We start from the raw sequence: 23060 nt of genomic DNA on the forward strand, positions 1-23060 counted from the left end.
TTGTTTTTATTTAGTACTTTTCAAAATTGTTTTAAGACATTTAAAAATAGAGGAAAACTCTTTTTTGCTACAATTTTTTATTAAAAATTAGAAAAGAACTTGTATATTTTTAGACCAGCAATTTTTGTAATTTTCTTATTTAAATATAATTGAATATCTTATGGTTATTTACCTTTGCATAATTTCTTTAATCAAACACTAAAAAATAAATTCAATGATCATGATAACATTGCCTCTAGAATTCAATTCCTCTTTCAGTAGATAAAATAAATACTTTTAATTAATAATAAAACAACAAACGTTTAGTATAAACATTATCACATACACATACATGTATTACTTAATCTTTTCTGATTTTTAGAAAAACCAAATCTTTACCTGTATAAATAAATTGTATATATCTTGCATTACATATTTTTATCATTCAGTGCAATACTTTTTTATAAATTTTTTAAAAAAATTTGTGAAGAAAACTGTGTTTTCTCTTTTGCTCTGTGAAAGCATCTCCTCTGGGACTCAAAATTAGTAGCTTTTAGCTAGCTGAACGAAGCTTTGCATTTGCATGATGATGAAGGGCATCATCAGAGATTGAACTAAAAGAAGAACTGGATTACACACTAGTTTTAGTAGCATACTCTCCAGACTTAGACTACTCTTAGTGCCGGTTGAAAATGAGAAGATAATTACAGGGAAAGACAATAAAAGAAAGAAGCAAAGCTTAGGTTGATCTGAGATGCAAGTAGTAGTACTAGAATGAAGTGAAGGGTGTCAAGGTTTTCTTCTAAAATAAGGGAAGGTATTGGAGCTACTACTCTCTTCATGCTCATCTGATTCTTGGGTAATACCACTGGCGCCAGAAGATGAGGAATAAGTCTTGTTCTGCGCCAAAAAGTCATAGAAAACCATCTTCAACTTCCTCACCTTCCGGTTATCCACTCTCCCTCTCAAACTCCCCATCTCCTTCTCCTCCCCATTTCTACCACTTCTCCTCTTCAAAAATATGCGACATAGAACCCAGTTTTCCATGGGAACTTCAACCACAGGGCTCTGCACGCGCACACACAAACAAACCAAAAACACTGTATGAGTAATTAATGCATGCGTGGGGTTAATTTGAAGTTAATTTGGTAGCTCTGAATCCTGACCTGAGACAGAGAGGAAGTGGGTGCGTTAAGGAGGCGATATTCATGCATGATCCAGTCAGTTCTAGATCCATGAGGTGGCTTTCCTCTGTAGAAAACAAGTGTCTTCTTCATCCCCACAACTTGGTTCCCTTTTGAAGTTACAATTTGTTTGTCCAACCCAGTGGCCTTCCAATAACCTGAATTGGTGGCTCTGTTGGAGCGGTTGCCATTAGGATATTTGGGCTCTTTGGTGCTGAAAAAGTACCTTTCTTTCTCTAAATCACCTAAACACAGCACCCAGAAGGCATTGCAGTTAGACTCAATTAATTGGGAAGAAGAGAGAGGGGAAGAAGAGAATGATAGGCACCTGGCAAATCCCAAGGATCAGACTTGCAAACATCAACCTCAGGAATGACGGAGGCTGGCAAAGGGAAGGAGAAGACCTTCCGCTTTAAGTATTGCACAACCAATTCCTCGTCAGTTGGGTGGAAACGGAACCCCGGGGGTAATCTGAGCTCCCCATTCTTCACAAAATTAAGTTTTTCCATTCCACCACACCACACAACAACCTACTTCTCCTTCTCTGTATATGTTTTGAATATAGCAGTATGGTACTAACAGTTTTGTGTGTCCGACTAGAGCAGAGCAGGCCAGTTGGGTGGGTGACAATTGAAGCACTCGTGGGGGTTCTTATAACTCCATTAAAGCGTAGAGGAAAATAAAGAAAGGGGCTGAAGAAGGGGAAAGGAAAGAAGAAAAAGGAGGGAAAAGGGTGTTATTATTATTGGATAAAGAAAGCGAAAGGGTATGGAGTAAGATGCAGTGTGGCTTCTTTTATAGAAATGGGTCTGACAGGAAGGAAGGAGAAGAATAAGACGACACATTTGGCGTAAACCAGACTCAACCTTTCTTTTACTTTGACGTTATATTAACTATGGTTTAAGGTTTTTTTTTTATATTATTATTATTATGGTTTGTTTGTGAGAGAAGTTGTTACTCCAGACCAGAGTGGGTGGTGCTAATAAGAAAACAAAGGCTAGTTCCCTGTGTTGTGGTTGCAATTTGGAGTTAGATTGGAGGAGGATTCCGTTGGGTTTATCCAAACAAAGCACTTATCTGTCCCTTCCTTGGATAAAACAAAACAAGTTCTCCATTTTTTGTTTCTAACAAACAACTAAATTTTGATTTGGTTGGTTTTAATGTTATCCTAAAGTGAGGAAGTTTAGAAAGGAAGGTAAATGAAAAAAAAAGAGGTGTCTGAAGTGAGGTTATGTGATGGGGTACAGCTGGAAGTGACCCAAGGGAAGGGAATGCAAAGAGGCTTTATCAGTGGCATGGCACTGAGTTGGTGAAAGTACAGAACTAACCCTCTCTTTCTATTTCTGTTCTATCTCTCAACGGGGAACAAAAGAATATGAATGAATAGAGGATCTTGTTTTTTAGAACACCTCAGCAAGAGAACCCACTCTTCATTTGTACGGTTTTCGTAGTAAGTAACTTCTTCACACTTTAGACGCATCCCATTCTGTCGGTGTTTCCTTTAATTCACTAATATTATTCTTATCTCATTTTAATAACTTTCACAAAACTCTTTACTCAAACTAAATTCATTTCTTCTAAGATTATTTACTATTTATTACTTTTAGCTTTGATTTGGAATTAAAAAAACAATTATCTTTACCTCTTAGAATAATTTCACAATTTTTCTTTTACTCTTCTTTCTCTCGTCCTTGTAAATACTAAGTTCGGATTGTATCTGTAGAAGGCACTCTGACATAATGTTCAGTGCAATTAATGCGTAATGATGAAGTATCTTATTTTTAAAATGTGTGATTATTTATATGATTATCATGAATGATTTCTTATTGGATCAATTAAGATTTTGAATCATAATTAAATATGCATTACATAATTTAATCACCGTTTGATCTTGTTAATCTTCTGTAAGACTTAATTAATCTGATTACGTGAATCGATTTTGACTGAGTTCCACTTGTCATTTGGAGCCGTTACAATCCGTAAGGTTGTCATTATTAAATGCAATTTAGGTCCACGCTTGTTCAAGATTTTTTTAGATCGCAAATAGTGAATTATGTTTCTGGGACAGTTTTGAAAATTGAATTGATTGTATTTATGAATTTCTTGTGATACCACATTCATTTGAGGAGACGTGAACGTAAACATACACTTGCGAAATCATTTTCAAATCAATTAAAATATTCTGTTAGCTTTTCAATAACTTAAGGGTCTAAATCACGCTGAAATGGACTAACCATACAAATTGGCATATATTCTTATTAAAGGTACATGCATAAAAACTATGGCCATATAAAACCAATGAGAAAATCTATTCTATCCCAGACAGACATCATCCTATGTATTGCAGTCTTAATTCTCATAATATATTTCTGTGTGGGCCTAATTTCTTTTTATTTTCCCACCAAATAATGGAAACGTCCACGTTACTTGGGAGTGTAGAACAACTGTTTTTAATTTAAGTACTAGTCAAACACTCCATAACTAAGTTCATTTTATTTATTTATTTACTATACTCTGTCGGGAAAATTACAAGTTGATTAATTCCTTTATTTCACAAACTATTGTTTATCAGGGAGTCTGATGGTAGAGAATTTATTAATTAAATTTTTTTATTTGGGTAGTATATTGATAGAGTTTGCACTATAAAAAGATTCATCATCTTGTTTAGGTCGATCGACATAATCAATAACAAAATTGATTGATAATTCAATATTAGTTAATTTGTCTTTATTAGGTCTATTAATGACAAATGGTTCACAATAATAATATAAATAAGCATAGATTAAAAAAAAATAAAAATAAGAGAAGTGATGTAATAGTTTTTTTATTCTCACCCGTTCAAGAATAGATATGTCAATAAAAATAATGTATGATTGTGTTGATATTCTCATAGATTGAGGCATATTACTTCTAGTTTTGTTTTATTTATTAGTAATCATCTGACTAATTACTTTTAATCATACACATTTTAAAAAAATATTGATTAAAAATATAACTTGAGAGGTTGAAACATAAAGTGTTATTTTTGTTAGATCACCCTAACGTTGACATGAAACATCCATCTATTTTACCAGTGTCTAATAATAATTTATGCATAGTTACAATTGACAAAAATGTTTTTTAATTAGATTTATTTCACAAATTCAACGTTTTAACGAATTTTTATTTGTAACAAGACTCCGGCTTTAATTTCCTTTTATTTCAACAAAAAGATATTCTAAAAAAACTAGGTATCATTTCATATCAAAGGTAAGAGTACAAATATGATAAAATATGTTTTTTTAATCATTCTAAAACATCTAAAGTTTAGTTATATTTTAAAAACATTGTTGTTTTTATTCCTCCTACTTTTGATTCTTTAAACGTTGTCTAAATAATATATTGTCTTTTATAAAACGTTATTTAAATTTGAAGGATAAAATTATGCTTTTCAAAATTAAAGTGACTGAAAATAAGACAAAAGGAGTTAGAAGGGCTAATATATCGAATTTAGTTGTTCTTTTTAAGAAGAAACCAATAAAGATACTTTACTCCTTTTTATTTAAAAACTAATTTGTTGACTATTCAGGTAACATATGGACCTGCAGTATAAGATTTTTTTTTTATTGTTGTTATAAAAGCAACTTATAGTTGACCGGTTAGTTTTAAAAGACAATGAAATATGAAGAATATTAAAAAATTATACTAAAATCTAAATTTTTGGCATATTAAAATTAAAAGTTATGGTAATGATTTTTGCATACTCATCAAAGGAAAAAACATAAATTTATTTTGAATGTGTGTTTTGTTTGTGAAGTCTCTTTTAGAGTATGGGATTACCATTGATGTCAATTGTTTAAAATATTACTTTGTCTCTTTCAAGAGAGACAATTCTTTTATGTGTCAATCGAACAAATCATGTAATAATAAAGAGAGATGATAAAGTAAAAAAAAAAAAAACACTCCATTTTAGAGTTCAATTTAAACAACTAAAAACTGTACACGTTGCTCTCTATTTGTTCCACAGTACGTTAAAAAAGGAATTGTGTTAAATGTTTAATTAATAATATCGCAGGTGACATCTGCACACCTTCAATAATTGAATTTTGACTAGTTTTCTCAGTATTTTTGGATTTCTTATTTGTCTTAAAAAAAGGCAAAGTAAGTTGTGATTGTGTTATAATGAAACGCATAATAAGTGTAGAGAAGTATGAAAAAAGATAAGGTGTTTGTTTAGTGATTAGTAGTATTGGAATGAATTATTTTGAAAAGTAGTTTGATAGAGAGAGATGTATAATAAAAAAATGATAATGAGATGAGAAGAAAGGTGGGTGAAAGAATAAAGGTAAGGGTCCCAGTTGGTTCGAAAACCAGGGGCAACCACGTAGGATTAAGGGTAGATGACAAATATGGTACCTTCAAGTGATGCCCCATTTCAAGATTTCCACGATCTTCTTGTCTCACTGTTTCCATCTAATCATGCAATACAATGCAGTGTATTTCCAAACAGGATTCTAATTAAAACAACCATTTTCAGTTCTTCTATTTACATCTCACTCCTTCTATTCGGACAAAATTTGTTATTTTTGTTTTTCCACTTTTTTTTCTCATTCAAATATGTTCAGTTTTTTGTTCTTTCTCCGACTTAGTTTTGGGTGTGACATTCTCTGACTAAGTGGCCTTTAAAGTGATGTTTTATACAACTAAATCGTTATCGGTACATAAAATAATTGAGAGATGAGCAATAATTTTATGAGTTGCATGATTATAACACCGTCCTAGTTTAATCTGCAAATTGCTTAAAGTTTTTATTTAATTTTGTAAAAGGTACAAATTGGATGGGTTGTGGCAGTGGTGCAGGACAGTGTTGTATGCATGAGGTGAAGAAATGTAAGCAATAGGGAAACGTAGCTGTCATGCTTTCTATATAGCTCAGAACTAGACGTGTTAAAACACTCATGGTTTCTGCACAGAATGCTATAAAACAAACTACACTTAATTACCATCATCATCATCTGAAACTACAACCAATTTCATTCTAATAAACTCTTAAGCATATTCATGATAGGCTCTGTATTTGCCATTCAAAAAATGCTTCCAATTTCTGCATTTCTTATTCAATATATATACATATATTGTAGTTGGTTATTAAGATCACAGATAACCCTCCTCTCTCTATCCGACAAGAATGACCATTCATTTTGCAACCTCTTCTTTTCCTAAACAAAAGGAACAAACTAGTGCAAAGGTTGTGTTCTTATTTTATGTTTCTTCTCCTGAAAACGGTCTTTAAAATATACATGTATTTTGGACCTCTTTTCTTATGCTCTTTCCATGGATTCTTTCTCTTTTGCTCTGTCAAAGCATCTCCTTCAAGACTCAAAATTAGTAGCTTTTAGCTAGCTAAAAGAAGCACTGCCTTTGCATTTGCATGATGATGAAGGGCATCATCAGAGATTGAACTAAAAAGAAAAACTGGATTGCACACTAGTTTTAGTAGCATACTCTTCAGACTTAGACTAGCCTTGGTGCCGGTTGAAAATGAGAAGATAATTACAGAGAAAGACAATAAAAGAAAGAGGCAAAGCTTAGGCTGATATGAGATGAGATGGTTGCAAAACAAGTAGTGGCACTAGAATTCAAGTGAAGGGTGTCAAGGTTTTCTTCTAATATAAGGGAAGGTGTTGGAGCTACTACTCTCTTCATGCTCATCTGATTCATTGGTAACCCCACTGGCGCCAGAATTTGAGGAATCGCTCTTGTTCTGCGCCATGAAGTTATAGAAAACCATCTTCGACTTTCTCACCATCCCCTTATCCACTCTGCCTCGCAAACTCTCCATCTCCTTCTCCTCCCCGTTTCTACTACCACTTCTCCTCTTCAAAAATATGCGACACAGAACCCAATTTTCCATGGGAACTTCAACCACAGGGCTCTGCACGCGCACACACAAACAAACCAAAAACACTGTGTGAGTAATTAATGCATGCGTGGGGATAATTTGAGGTTAATTTGGTAGCTCTGAATCCTCACCTGAGACAGAGAGGAAGTGGGCGCGTTAAGAAGGCGATATTCATGCATGATCCAGTCAGTTCTAGATCCATGAGGTGGCTTTCCTCTGTAGAAAACAAGTGTCTTCTTCATCCCCACAACTTGGTTCCCTTTTGAAGTTACAATTTGTTTGTCCAACCCAGTGGCCTTCCAATAACCTGAATTCGTGGCTCTGTTTGAGCGGTTGCCGTTAGGATATTTGGGCTCTTTGGTGCTGAAAAAGTACCTTTCTTTCTCCAAATCACCTAAACACAGCACCCAGAAGGCATTGCAATTAGACTCAATTAATTGGGAAGAAGAGATAGAGGAAGAAGAAAATGATGAACACCTGGCAAATCCCAAGGATCAGACTTGCAAACATCAACCTCAGGAATGACAGAGGCTGGCAAAGGGAAGGAGAAGACCTTCCGCTTTAAGTATTGCACAACCAATTCCTCATCAGTTGGGTGGAAACGGAACCCCGGTGGCAATCTGAGCTCCCCATTCTTCACAAAATTCAGTTTTTCCATTCCACCACACCCTTCTTCTACTTGGGTAAAATGAAGAAGAAGGAGGAGGAGGAGGAGAAAGAAGAAAAATGGTTATTATTATGGGATAATGAAAGCAAAAGGGTATGGAATAAGATGCAGTGTGGGTTGTTTTATAGTAAGGTGGGACGTTGGAAGTATGCCCCATTTAAAGATTTGGTCGATTTTGTTGTCTCACTGTTTCCATCATCTCTTGAAGCAATGAAATTCATGGGAGAAGAGAAGAGAAGGGTGGTTAGGGAATATGGAAAAGGTGTTGGATGATGGAAACGTGGGACGGTTGAGATTGTTTGTTTGTTTGTTGTTAAGGTGGAGCCTCAAACATTGACAATTGAAGAAGCCCAATTCCGTGGGGAAAGGGGAAACTTGTTGGCCTCAAAAATAAATAAAATAAAAGGAATTAGAAAGCGGAAGCACTACTAAACTAAACTAATCTAAACTTAACTTCAGGATGCTCATGTTTCTTTAATTATTATTTATTAATTATTACCATGAGATGAGATTCCCAGAAGCAAAACCCACTTGCATATTATTATTATTATAAATTATATGTAAGGAGGGAAAAAGGGTTTCGTATGGCACATTGCGGCTCTGATCTTTCCCATTTCAACTTCCCTAGTCTGTATTCTTATAGGGTCAAAGGAGTTTGCGTGTGGGCATTCTCATGCCCCATTTTATATGTTACAACACAAACGTCAAACCTTGCAATTATTGTGTTTTCAGTAAAAATATTTTTCTTCACTTCAATTCCTTCCCATTTCTTTTTTTATCTGCAACTTCCCCTTTTTACAACTTTCTTTAACTCCCTTTACATTTTTTTATTATATTCTCTTTCTTTAGTACCCATCTTATCATTTTCTTATTGCAAGGATAGTTGGTTTAATACAGGAATATGATTTATATTCAGCGTTACTTATAAAATCTATTAATTATTAACAAAGATTTAGTGAAATTATCTAAAATTTTTGGCAAAAATAAGGGATCTCATTATACTTTTACGTTGTAATTTGAATATTTTATTATGATTCAAAAAAAATTACGAGAACTTTAACTCAAGAAGGAGATACACTTAAAAACTAAAGATTTGTATATCTTATTATGATTACGCTTAGACATGCACACGAGTTTATACACTCTGTTATTGTTTTAATTGAGATATGAATATCCTATTATAAGTCAATATTTTTTATGACTTTAAATCAGAATATATATATGTTAAGTTTGCACATTCTATTATCACTCTAATCGGGATTATTTTGATATCTTATTACGACTTTAAACATCTTTTACAACTTTATGTTTGTACATGCATACGTGGTTTGTACACTTCATTTTGAGAATTTTATAACAAAGTCTTCAACTTACACACATCATGAGCTAATAAAAATGTATCATTTAGTTACATTATTTCTAAACTTAACCGTTAAATTATTTGGAACAAGTTATGTTTAGTTTAGATAACTTGCGACTTGAGCTTTAACGCGTCAATGGTGCTAAGTTATGTTTTGAAAAAACATAAGCATAAGTTATGGCTTGATTAAATATCTTATTTAAGACTTAAGTTTTTTTTTAATTATTTAGCAATTTTCAGTTTCAAGCAACTTTTGCTTCGGCTTTGGTCAGATCTTCGGTAGCCTTCTTCCAAACCTTTTTTTTTTATCTTAATCATCTTGGTTTTAATGCGCTCTACTTCTTGTTCATTTTCTTTTTTTTAGCGTGTAAGTTTCTTCTCACTGGAGGGGGGCTCTTTGACCTTTATTTCACTTATGTAGGTCAAAGCGATAGTCTTACTAAGACAATTTTGTAAACCTCTACTCAAATCGACTATAAAAAAATTTACTCAATTCCACTAAGTCTACCTTCAAAATATTTTGAGTCTCGACCCAATTCGTTTTCAACTCAAATGTTACGATTAACTATATTAATATGTTTTTATGTCACTTCGTTTAAAAATAATTTTTATATCTGAGTTTCTTGTTTAAATAAAATAATTAGTTGTGAGCATATCTTGTTTCAACCCTAACCCTAAATCAATAATTAGTCTGACCTTATTTTATAAGAGAATTTAACTTATTTAAAGAATAATTATAGAGTCTATTAATTAATAATAGAGAGATTCAATAAAATTACTCATAATCTTTAAAGAAAAAAAAAATATCTTTTACTTGAAATCAGTTGAAATTTCTTTTAAATTTTAAAGACTAAATTGTTAAAATTAAGAAGGATAAAAAAATATTTAACTAGACCTTCTAACTTATCATATTTATTTTTCTTCCTATATGTTTCATGTTTAAAAACTCATGAATTTTAATCATTCACTTAAATGATCCTTACTCACTTCCTCTTAAAGTCTAATAGTATGAATTCATTAAAATGTCGATAAAAAAATGAATTCATTGAAAAAAAACTAATAACCAACACACGTTAGTAAGGACACATACATATTATAAAAACAACATTCCCTAATTGTCCTAACATAGCTCCCGTTCTTCTTTTCTTGTTTCGTCGAGATTTCTCTTTCTTTTAATAATAATAATAATTATTATTATTATTATAATAATGTATATTTTTCATTGACCAAACACACTCATAAACTCTTTCGCTGGCGTGTGGAATTAATAGCACTAAGGTTTGGCATTGAAGTAATAGATCATGGTGTGCATGTTTGGGTTGTAGTTAGTAAATTTTGCCAAGGTTTTTTCTTTTCATTTATTTAAACAAATTGTGTTGGTTGTTATCTCCCCTCTTGTGCTTTATGTTGGACTAAAAACCTCTTGTTACGAGTTGTCAAAGGAAAACCAATTCTACATCTTTCATCAACCTCACCTTTTTGAAATAAAAAGAAAAAGAAAAAAGAATTTATGAAGCATGGAGATGAACTTAACACGGAAAAAGGTAGAAAATAAAATAAAACAAATGAAAGGTGATATTGAGCAAGAAAGGGTGCGTGACACCTCCCCCAAGATGTTGTCAACTAGTGACGCACGATGCTGTATTTTACTTTTCAGAGCAAATTTTCCTTTAGGAATCAATTGCTATGTTTGAAACTTCCTTCTTAGTTCTACTCATCATAAGCTTTTGCACACAAATGATATGAATTGATTATTTTTGGATTCATTGAACTCACTTTGATGAGAACATTGCATGATGTGTAATAAAATAAGTGTGATGCGTAAGAGTATCTGAAAACGAATTAATATTTGATAAGACGGTGGATATTTACATTGGTGTGGAGTAGAAGAAAGTAGAAAATAAGTGATGAATATAGAATTTTGGATGAAATAAATAAGAGTAGAAGTAAGTTGACCTCACTATTATTTATTTATTTATAATTGTAATTGTAATGTTGACGCATAGAGATGCCTTGAGAATGTGGTCCTTTGCTTTGGTGATTGGGCACTTGAAATAAGGTAGTTCCTTGATTTTGAAGCCAAAGATTTGTGCACTCGGAAAGCCAAATTTTGCAAAAGGGCCAAAGAAAGAATAAGATATCTCTTTTCAAAGAAAGCAAAAGTTGTTATAAAAATGAATGAAAGTGTGACCAGGGATAGGAAATAGCACTTGTAATTGTAAAATGAGTTGTGGAATCTATAAGAGAGATTAGAAGTAGAAAAAGAGAAAAAAAAAATATTGATTAGATTACAATTATAAACTGTAATTTTGTAATGGTTAAAGTAACATTTTTCAAAATAAAAGTAGCTAGAAAGAAAGTTGGTGAAAAGGGGTGTGGAATCCAGTGGAAGTGTAAGTGTAAGAAAGAAACATTTCTCACTTAGCATTTAGAAATCTTACTCTTGGAAGCTGCACATTCCCCACTTTCTCTAAACAAATTACACATCCAACTTTATTCCTCTTTCTCAGCTCTGCTGGTAACCACTTTTATCCCTCTCTTCCAGAATAAGAATACGAATCAAAATGAAAATCAAAATGAAAATAGAAAAAAGGTAGCGTAAGGGTGAAACAAAGACTATTCCACACTATTCACAACTTACCACTATTTCTACGACTTTTCATGTCTTCTACGACTTTTCATGTCTTCTACACTCACACATTACCTCATCCATTTCTCATCATACTTATTCATTACCAATTACACCTTAATTACTTAACAACTCTCATGGAAAAACGCACGCGAAAACAACACACAATCACAAATCAACTGCAAAAAAATAAACAACACAAGATTTAACGTGCTTCGGTTGCCAATTGCAACCTACATCCACACGGACAACTATTAGGTTTACATTACAAAATTACAAGTACAATGATCTCTTTAAATAGAGATAAATAGAGATAATAAAGGGATACAATAATTAAGCTCACTCACTAAACATGTGTCTAGTCAGCCCAACCTAATTGGTCATGACTTCATACCCAACAAACTCTTCTATTTCCCATACTTCTACCTACACTCCTCACAACATGCATCCAATTAACAACTTTTTTTTTCATTTTTAATTATAATATAATATACAAATTAGTATTAATAAAATCAAATAATTCGCATAACTTCCTAAAATATCATAAATGTAAATATAATATGTTTTATTTGTGTTCAATAATAACAAATATATTTTATTAACAATTACAATTTTCTTGACAAAAATCAACTAAAAAACATATTCTTTTAAGGTAACTTTCTATTATCCGTCTTTATGTTTCAATATTTTTTATTATAAAGTTTTTCTTTTGTTTGATAATAGACATTTCAAATTATAAGAAACTCAACGTCAAATCAAATATGTAATAAATAAACTCAATTAGAATGGTAACAGATTAAGTGATATGCAAATATGAACATAGTTTATTCCTACAAAAGTTTTACTCTCTTTACTTTTCTAATAAGAGATTCTTACTACTTTTCTTTAAAAATACATTTCACACACCTTTATCTTTGTTTCATAAACTTTTTTACTCAATCATGCCTTTATTTGTTTTTTACCTGTATATCCATTTTCATTTAATACAGTTTTATGTGATAATTTCAATTATTTATGCTAAAGTATAATACAGTCTTAATTTCTTACATGCAAATTTGATTATTCTATTTACTTTTTCAGGATTTTAGTCCTTATAGATTAAAAAACTGTCATTTTAATTCAACCCTCAATTGAGATACCGTAAAAGTAATTAAATTAAATTAAAATAAAACATATGTTGAATTCATCATTAAACTAGAATTACCAAAAATTTAAAATACGAGAACTAAAATCGCAAAAAACATTGGAAAATCAAGCTTACGGATCAATAATTAAAGCAGGGTTGTTATTTTAAATATAAAATATAATTCATTTATATTAAATTTTTCTTTATTGTAAATTATAAATATAAATATTTATTCTAGACCAAAATATCAGTTTTTTATTATAAAAAAAAGTACAACTTCTAATTTCTGGACCCAGCCCATCCTTGTTGTCGCTTACGGAGGCCCACCGTACAATCAGTTTTGAATAGGTTTTTTTATAGATCCTATATTTTCTTTTGACACCCCCATAATTTGTAAAAGAAATTAGAGTGTCTATTTTCTTTGTTATTTTTCTTATCAGACTTTCTTTTCGAAACTGCTAAATGAATATTTTAAATTGCATAATTTGAAAAGTAAACTTGTATTTTATTTAATTTGAAAAGTAAACTTGTATTCCCAAAGAGCACCAGTGAATCCATATTTGCTTCTAGTTATGGTGTAATAATTTTGTTTTTGTTTTTTCTGTTATGATGATTTTTATTTAAAAGAATTATTATTCTTATTATTTAAAATGTTCTCTCAATTTGTTCTCATTTTTTATTTTTAAATTTATACCAATGATATTACTATTACTATAATGAAACATCAACTTCATTACTAGTGTGGTCTGTCACTTAAGTAAATAAGTCTACTTTAAATAATGATTTGTCATTTTTTATTCTTGCCCCATGTTATTATTATAACATTGTTATCCAATTTTTTTTACAAAGATAACTATATTGACTCATTTTTTTTAAATTAAATTAAATTGAGAACTATAAAAATAAAAATAGTAGAATAAAATGAAAAACATTATAATGATAGAAAACTATTAAGTCTTTAATTATTTATTCATATACAATAAAAAAAACCAAAAAAAAGAAAAGGGGTGGATTACTTTTGAGTTGGTGAGTTTCAAAAGAAACAATACATAATATAATAAATAGATAAATTAAGAAATTGTTTTAGATTATCTAATTTGTAAGAAAACAAAATAATTATTGATTAACAGTTTCAAAATTGAAAATGGTTTACCTAAACTATATTGAATACAACTTTATTTTCTAGTTTAATGAATATAAAAGAACTTTATTCAACGTTTCTAAATAACTAGAATATAAAAAACACACTATAATCCCTTTTGAAATGATGAGAGTTACAAAAAAAATATAATCCTTTCCCAGATTATGAGATTAAAAAGAATAAATGATTAAATTGTGTTTTAATTTTTTTTCCAGGTGTTGTATGATGATGCATAGTCATACAATAATTATATACTTGATAAACAATACATCAAATATATTCAAAGACTTGATTTTGAAAAAGCTCATTCTTAAATTAAGATAAATATAATAACATGCATTTGTAATAAGATAAATGAAGAATTTTCTACTGATTGTCTAATACATGCAATTTTCAATTAATAAATTAAATTTTACTATGTTAACTAAGACGGTAAGTTACAATAAGATATTCTTTCTTATTATACTAACTTCTTGCTAACATGATGAGTAATGTTTTTGAACTTAATCATTCCTTGTTAGTATTGTTTTTGAACATAGTCACTCATGACTAAAAAATCGAGTATTATTTTAAAAGCAACCATTTTTTACAAGTAGTCATTTTTAACTAAGAAAAAGTTTGTTTAAGAAGTGATCTAAAAGATCACAAAGGTTGCTTACTAGAGAGGGTACCATCTTTCAACGTATACAATGTTCTTTCTTATAATCAAAAGGCCTGAAGGCTTATTTGTGCACATTCTTGTATCAAGACTTTTGTCATTGTCCTATCGTTTTCTTCAACAAGATCTTTGATGTATACAGCTTGAAAGAAAAATGTTGTTGCACATGTGAAAGACTTTTTTTTATTGGTTCTTCTTGTATCTGAGCATGCATTAAAGCTTCTTTAGAAACAACTGTAGATCATGGCATAACTTTACCACTTTTATTTTTTTTTGACAATAAATAAATAAATAAATAAATATGGAACAAAGAGAAGATCAAACAAAGAGGATCTTCAAGCTAACCCATTAGACCCAAGAAAACTACAACTATTTATTAAAACCATTTTTGGAGCTTTGGAGGCCTTTAGAAAAGATATACGAAAATGTATGTTTTGGTTATCTTCATCATTTATTAACCATTTCCCTTTCTTCCACTATCTACATAGTGTTTTGGTAGACTTTGCATATTTTTGGAAATTGTGTTTTCATTGGTGGGCTCATGGGATGTAAATGTTTGATGGCATGGTGACCCTGAATTGAGTATGATAATTGGTTGGGGTGGGTGGATTTGTGTGAAGTGAGTGAGTTATAGGAAGTGAGTGGATTATATTGAACCAACATTGAGTCTGTGAGATGGATCCTTTGGCTACACGCCAACCTAGTCAAATTGTGTGATGATGCTATGCTGATGGTGGGGACTGAGTAGAGTTGATTGACTCTAAAGCATTTGTTGAAATATGTGTATCTATGCATTCATTCATTCATTCAATATGCAGTCCCTTTGGCTTGGCTTGGTCTTCACACATTTGGAAACAAACTATTTTTATTGAACAAAGATGGTGTTTATATATATAGAAGGGTACTGGTAGATGTGGTTGATGCCAGATTCTCTTGACTTTTCTAATAACACACTCATTCTTAACCCCAGATTTTATTCTTCTAATACTAAACATCATTCATTTACAGCAAAAGAGTATCATCATTTATGGTTCAGAGTACTAGTTTGACTGTAGCCCCCCGATTTTATTCCAGTATCAAGATTTATGGTTCATCTTTCACGTATCAACATTTATTCCACTACGTCTTCAAACGCTGCGTGTTACTCTTCAAATCACTATCATTTTTATATATATAAAACCACTATTTCTTAATTACTCACTCACACTTTTCTTCCCATTATTATTAATCCAAGGTTGTAAAGAAAAGCACCTTAGATCAACTTTTCATTCCTGCTCCATCTCGATCTAATTAACACCTTCAAGACAGATGTCTATTTCCCACCAAACTGTATCCAAAAATAATATTTCAAAAAGAAAGACAAAAACTACAATTAAAAACTTGCAAGAATTGAAAAGGTTTTAAAGGGAATAGAATGCATACAAGGAGAAGCTAATAAAAACCAGAGTAATTCTTAGGGATGAAGGACTCGAGTGATTGCAGACATGATTTTCCAACTACTTGATGAAAAAATGTAGGATTTTTTTTTAAAGTGAACACATGATAGATATGGCAAGTAATAATACGAAAATAAAATAAAAAACAAGATGAATATGAATATTACTTCGAATGAATTTGATAGTCTTGACTTGAATATTGATCTCCTAATCAAGAAACTTTCAATTTTGCTCCTATTTTATATATAAGAGTATTGATTAATATCACAAAACTGAGAATTGTTCTATATTAAAACAAGTCAAAGTAAACATAAAAATAATTATTTATTGAAAATAAATTATAAAAAAATAAAAATATAAATTATAAATTAATGTCTTTTATTATTGTTTTTATCAGCAAGAAATAAATAAATTAAACAGACTCACTCAAGGAGTGATCTAACCCATACAGAACAAGATATGCAAAAACACATTTTTTCATACAAAAACAAGATTCCAGAAGAATAGTTTAGTGTCCATTCCGACACTAACAACTAAAGACAATAGAGAGATCAAGGATCAACCCTGCCGCTCTAATAGTAACTTTAAATCGAATACATACTAAGGGTTTTAGACAACCATCAGAGAACGAGAAATCCACTAACAGTATTTTTGAGGAGATCTAAGACCAAATCTTAATCTGTGTGTCATATTAATGTCTATTACCATACATTATAATAAGTAACATTTTTCTATCATATAATAAAAGTGTATGTCAAAAAGTGACATTTTCTTTTCTATCATAGATCACTTTCTAGGGTAAACTATTGTATGGTTGGAATATAGAAATGAATTTGATTGTTGTACCATGCATACTTTGCATTACACAAGTCCTTGGTAGCTTTTGACCATTATTTACTTTTTGTTTCATAAGCTTTGAACTATCTTAATTAATGGCAGTGACGTGAATGGATCTTGCAAGTTTGGTGTCCTATAGGTTGATTGAGGAAGGTAGAAAGTGGAATGGAACAATGCTGATTCCGTCCTCTGGTACGTTTTCTCTCTTCGCGTATTGACTAATCATCACTTATAATGACTGAATGACACAAATTAAAATGAAGAGGCTTCATTTTATGGAATCTCACTATGCCAACCAAAAAGTTTATAGCATGCATGCAGTTCACATATCTTCCCCGGCCCTCGGAACAATAGTACTATATATTTTTATTTTATTCTTTTTTATTTTCTAGCTTCTTTCTTTCTCATCACCTCTGTGTATATATAGACTTCTCTTCTCAGACCATTCTCACCATCACCACTCTCCTTCTCTCACTCACATTCAATCAACTTTTCTCCTTTCTCCAACCCAAACTCAACCCAACATGATTATCACTCACCATACTTTGGCATTTACATTTGGCATGCTGGGTAAGTATCAACTTAAGCTATTTTTATTTTTTTTTGTCTATCTTGCTCAGTTAGTTGATCACCTTTTAAGTGGGTTTGTTTAATTTTTATTATAAAAAAAATGAAGTATTTCAGGAATGTTGAAATTCTTATATTACAAAAAATAAAAAAAATTATTTGTTTCTTTTTGATAAAAAAAAGCCCTATATATCTTTTATCCTCCATTCCTTCTTATTGCTTCAAATAGGTTTTTCAAACCTTTACATATTTCCATACTAATTAACATTTTACTTTTCATTTTTTAAAAATATAACATGATTTTATATATTCTACATATTTTTTCTGATTCTCGTAATGAGTTTTTTAGTTAGTCTTTTGTTTCTTAAGAGACTTGTAAATGTAATTACTTCCTATATAAAATAATTAAAAAACTAATAAAGGAGATATATGAAAGAGAGCTTTTTTTGTTTGTAGTAAAAATATCAGATTGCGCAATCACCACAGTGATATTAGATACCTCACACACACTATAGTTGTTACCAAACAGCAATTGTGGTGTCTCTTTGTTTTCGACCAGTTTGTCGGTTATTCTGATGCTTTCGCGATTGGTCAGAATTCAATAATAATTAGAAAAATGTTTGGTTTATGTCTCACCACACACACACATTTCTTTAATATAATGAATATTAGTAGCCATTGTTTAAATTTGTAGCAAGCTAAGGAATTGTTCTCTTTTTTATGCACATGCAGGTAATGTCATTTCGTTCTTGGTGTTCTTGGCTCCTGTGTAAGTACTTGATTATCTATCCATCAACGAATTCATTGTGGCTAATTGCATTTAGTTAATGGTTTTATGTTAATACGAAAAAAAGGATTAAACCAAATTTAGGTTAAAGATAATGTTTAAAACTGAACATGTTTGAATATGCAGGCCAACATTTTACCGGATATACAAGAAGAAGTCGACTGAAAGTTTTCAGTCATTGCCTTACTTGGTGGCGTTATTTAGTTCAATGCTTTGGTTGTACTATGCGTGGCTCAAAAAAGATGCTGTTCTCCTCATCACCATTAACTTATTCGGATGTGTTATAGAGATCATCTACATCATCTTGTACATCATCTATGCAACCAGAGATGCAAGGGTACGTATATTTTTTTTTTTTTTAAAATAAAATAAAATAATGAAAATATTTTAGAAATACTTCAACCCTTATAAAAAATAAAAATAAGATCGTTCTTCAATCTAAAACTTGTTTTAATGGTTTGAAGGAGATTTTAGATTTAATGGTTTGAAGGAGACTCTGTAGTACATAAACAAACGTCTACTTCATACTCAAAGATACCAAAAACATCATCTCTAACCTTAAGAACCCTGGTCACCTCAATCTTACCAACTTTTCATTTTTTTATAATTCTCCTACACACCAAAAGTTCATGACACCAATCAGAATAAAAAGAAAACATGTTAAGTGAGATAACTCATGACCAAACCTACAACTGCACCATTGTAAAAATTTCAATGTAATATACGCCGTGAAACCCTGAACATACTCATATCTCCTATAAAACCTTATTTACCCTAGAACTCAAGCATACACAAAGTAATAAAATAATTGAGCATATATGTATGTTGGTTCCAATTTAAACACTAAAATTTGTTCATTTACTTTAACTGCAGAACTTGACCATCAAGCTATTTTCGGCGATGAACCTGGGCTCCTTTGCTTTGATATTGGTAGTAACAAACTTTATTGTGCATGGTCCCCTTCGTGTGCAAGTCCTGGGGTGGATTTGTGTTTCCGTTTCAGTGAGCGTCTTTGCAGCACCACTTAGCATTGTGGTAAGAAGAATTCCTTATTTGATCTATGTGCTTGTAAATGGTTTGATTGCATAGTTTAGTCATATCTTGTTTTCTGGCGCTTGCAGGCACAAGTTGTTCGCACGAAGAGTGTAGAGTTTATGCCTTTCAATTTGTCATTTACCCTTACATTGAGCGCCATAATGTGGTTTGGTTACGGTCTCTTCCTCAAGGACATATGCATCGCTGTAAGTGTTGTCTTACATACAAATTTACTAGTGATGAATTATTAATTATAACATTCAGGCACTGACTATTTTTTTCTTCCTATGTTGTGAATGAATGTGCAGCTCCCAAATGTGCTTGGTTTTGTGCTGGGGTTACTTCAGATGCTGCTGTACACAATTTACAGAAAAGGAAATAAAAAGGGTAATACGATGGAAAAGAATCCACAAGAGCCACTGAAGAACATTGTTGTAGCGAGCCCAATGGGAACTGGAGAAGTGTTTCCCGTGGAGGAAGATGAAGAAGCAAAAAAGAGCCAAGTTGAAAGAGAGGAGAAAAAGAGTGAAGAGTGCGTGGTCTAAATGAGATTTATGCTATGTTTCAATTAAGTTGTAGTTATTTGCACGTAATACGCGTACCCTAGTTATTGCTTAGATCACTCATGCATGTGTGAGAGAGTCCAGCCATGCTAACACTTTAGCTTTGGTTTGTAAAAATTTCATCCCTCATGTTTGGTTTATTTCTTTTAAAATTGTCTAATGGACAACCTCAGCTATAGTTTGACTCATTTTAAAAAAAATAAAGTTGTTTGACTCACTGCTACTCTTATTGTCATAATATTTCTTCAGTTATTTCTAACTTTATCAATTTAAAATTTAATAAATAATCCACAGATAAAATATGTATGTGCTCAACATGTTTCAAAAATAACATGTACTCAATGTGTGGGAATTTTTTTAATCTACGTAAATATATTAAATAAAAATCCAAACAGAACCAAAAAGAGTAGGTAGAGAAAGCAAAAGCAGTATATTCTACACCTGGGACAAAGCCAAACACAGAACTTGACCATGCAAGAAAGAGACTAAGACTCTAGCAAAACAAGATATAGCCAAATTTGGCTTAGTGTTACAAGTATAATGATGTAAGATGCACACCCTGAGAGCAGCAAAATAAGCTCAGTTGCATGAGAACTAGTGTGTAAATTCATCATATCAAAGAGTTCTTAAACTATCATTTTCCAGCAGGTTTGGTAGGATCCTAAGATAGCCCCTGATGCAAGAGATTTAGCAGCTGAATTTTTGATTGATTAGATTTACATCTCCCTAGCTGTTGCACTGCATAACACTGTTGAGGGACAAAATCCTTGAAGCCTGCAAAACAAAGAACGTAGGCGAACACAACAGAGAGGTTTAGGGTGAAACATGAAAGATGAACTCTCCATATTGTGGTACACGTGAAATATCTACACTATTATATTTTTATAATTAAGCAAAAAAATTCATAATATCACCACTACTACTAATTAAAATACTTCAAAATTAACTTTAATGCTTTCAAAAAGTCATATATATATATATATATATATTTAAAATGAATGTATAAAATAAAAAAACAGTAATATCCTCGTGATCAATTTAAATAACTAAATTATTTACATATTATTAATGTCGAACTTGTAAAATTTGAAATAAAGAAATATATATATATATATATATATATATATAAATTCAGTATTAAATTCAAATTTATGTATTTAATTATTAAACAAGTAATATATAAGGAAAGTACATTTTGAAAGGTTTAGAATTGCAATTTCACTGGTATTAACAGCAATTTCACTACATGGTGTGTATGGATATTTTTAAGCAGGTTTCAAATTCAATAGAAATTGTTTCTAAAATTGAATAACAAATTTCTTTTATTAAATTTTTTTATAATATCCGCTAGATCAATACTATTGCTTAATTTTTTTATAGGACAGGCTAAAGAATGGTTACTCTATTAAATTAATTATATTATTTAGTTGAAGTATCGGCTTTTGCTATTTTTGTGTTGTTTCTTTAGTTTGAGTATACCGACGTTAATTGCAAATAAATATTTAAATTTATAATAACGTCCTTTTTTTTCAACTCACACAAATGTCATAGCTTTTAGTTGGAGAATAGATTTTATATCGACACAATGTCGACTTTTCTGATATGCATAGATTTCAGTTAAAAAGTTAAGTTGATTAAATTTATATGTAACTGAAAAAAATATTTTACCATAATTTTAAGTGAATTCCTCTTTTTATTAGATCTTAGAAAATGTTAAAAATATTGATTTTAGTATTCTAATTAATATATGAAAACACTCATAATAATTAAAATTTGAGAAGTGCACTCTGAAACAGTTTTTTTCTTCTTTAATTGAGTTTTTCTTATCATCAACAAAATAATATATATATATATATATATATATATATATAATAAAAAACACTATCGGTGTTCAAATTATGTGTGTAGTTTTAATTGGTCCAAAGACAAGGGGAAGAATGGCTATAAAACCAATGTGCTGCGTGAGTGGCTAGACATGTGGCTGCCATAGATGGTGCTTTTGTTGATTATGATTTTATTTTGCAGAAAGATATTGTATAGTGCAAGACATAGCTCCTACGTGACTACTAATTAGAAGAGTGAGTGGCAGAAGAAGAAGGTAGCAGCATGTAACCGATGGTGGAGGACCTTCATGTTGTTGTTTAGAGTCGAATATGCTCAAGTATTCTAACTTTTAATGGTTACCTTTTTCTTAGGTATTGATCAGTAACCACAGATTTTATTCTTTTGAAGAATCAGGATTCATTGTTACAGCGCAAAAAGCATCATCACTCACTGTAACCTTTGATTTTATTCTGCATGCTATCCTACATCGTATGCCCACCACTAATTGAAAGAAAGGTCGTGTTCTGTGTTACTCTTCACATCTCAAAACCATCCTTCGTCATTACTTTATTATATATTAATCACTGCTCTTTTTTAGTTGCCAAAGTGAAGCATGATTGAATCTCAGTAAATCAGCTTTCTGCGCCAAAATGGACCTCATCATGCTAATTAACAAACTTTATGCATGTAGCCTCCTCTCTCCCCCATTGATTGTGGAAAAGGGAGGTGAAAGTTCCGAGGAAAAAATGAATTAAATACATATATATATATTAAAAATGTATTTTAACTTAATTCAATCTCATAAGAACGGATGATGAAGTGAGTTTTGTACCCATATAACATGAAACGTTCTAATTCCTAATTAATGATGAATCTAAACGCATCTCTTTCACGTTGAGAACTCCTGTGTGAGACAACATATTATGGATAGTCCAATAACGATCTGATAGCGAGTTGCTTGATAAGTCCAACAAACAATTCATTAAGATAAACTTTAAATAACTCTATACTATTAAGCCTCGTAAAACTGATTAATGAGATGAGATTTACATCCACCTAGATGACGTGGATCTTCAATAATATATTAACCATATAGAAAATGATGAGTAGGACCCATATGTATGTGAATTTGTTTAACATGTCGCCTCCTTTCAACTTGTGCGTTTGCTCTCCATCGTCTATATACGAATCCTTCTCTTTCCCGGTCAAACACAAACCCTCGCCTCTCGTTAATTCTCTTTGTAGTCAACAAAGGTTATACCGTGTGAATCATTTTTTATATTAAATCGGATTCCAGTGCGTTATAACTAATAAATATTCCCTACATTGCATCATCATCATGTTTATACGCCTATTTGAGATTTATCTGGTTTAAAATGCCTTTTT

The 23060-nt window shown here is 31.1% G+C and overlaps 3 protein-coding genes across 3 annotated transcripts; 1 reads left to right on the top strand and 2 right to left on the bottom strand.

Moving 5' to 3' along the window:
- Positions 1-557: 557 nt before the first annotated feature.
- Positions 558-2406, bottom strand: LOC150025324 (NAC domain-containing protein 83-like). The gene is made up of 3 exons (XM_090293502.1): positions 1492-2406; positions 1146-1408; positions 558-1047 (listed from the first exon to the last, which is right to left on the bottom strand). Exons 1-3 carry the CDS (start codon positions 1670-1672, stop codon positions 769-771), a joined length of 723 nt encoding a protein of 240 aa, XP_090149628.1. The 5' UTR covers positions 1673-2406; the 3' UTR covers positions 558-768.
- Positions 2407-6218: 3812 nt separating this feature from the next.
- NAC083 (NAC domain containing protein 83) lies at positions 6219-8122 on the bottom strand. Its single transcript, XM_068629121.2, has 3 exons — positions 7522-8122; positions 7176-7438; positions 6219-7077 (listed from the first exon to the last, which is right to left on the bottom strand). The coding sequence occupies exons 1-3, from the start codon at positions 7700-7702 to the stop codon at positions 6796-6798; spliced, it is 726 nt and encodes a 241-aa protein (XP_068485222.1). The 5' UTR covers positions 7703-8122; the 3' UTR covers positions 6219-6795.
- Positions 8123-17338: 9216 nt separating this feature from the next.
- SAG29 (senescence-associated gene 29) lies at positions 17339-20073 on the top strand. Its single transcript, XM_068629124.2, has 6 exons — positions 17339-17468; positions 18198-18234; positions 18379-18589; positions 19126-19287; positions 19374-19493; positions 19596-20073. The coding sequence occupies exons 1-6, from the start codon at positions 17423-17425 to the stop codon at positions 19830-19832; spliced, it is 813 nt and encodes a 270-aa protein (XP_068485225.1). The 5' UTR covers positions 17339-17422; the 3' UTR covers positions 19833-20073.
- The last annotated feature ends 2987 nt before the right edge of the window (positions 20074-23060 follow it).

This window comes from Phaseolus vulgaris, chromosome 8 (assembly GCF_051622355.1).
Source record: "Phaseolus vulgaris cultivar YP4 chromosome 8, ASM5162235v1, whole genome shotgun sequence".
NCBI classification, from domain to species: domain Eukaryota; kingdom Viridiplantae; phylum Streptophyta; class Magnoliopsida; order Fabales; family Fabaceae; genus Phaseolus; species Phaseolus vulgaris.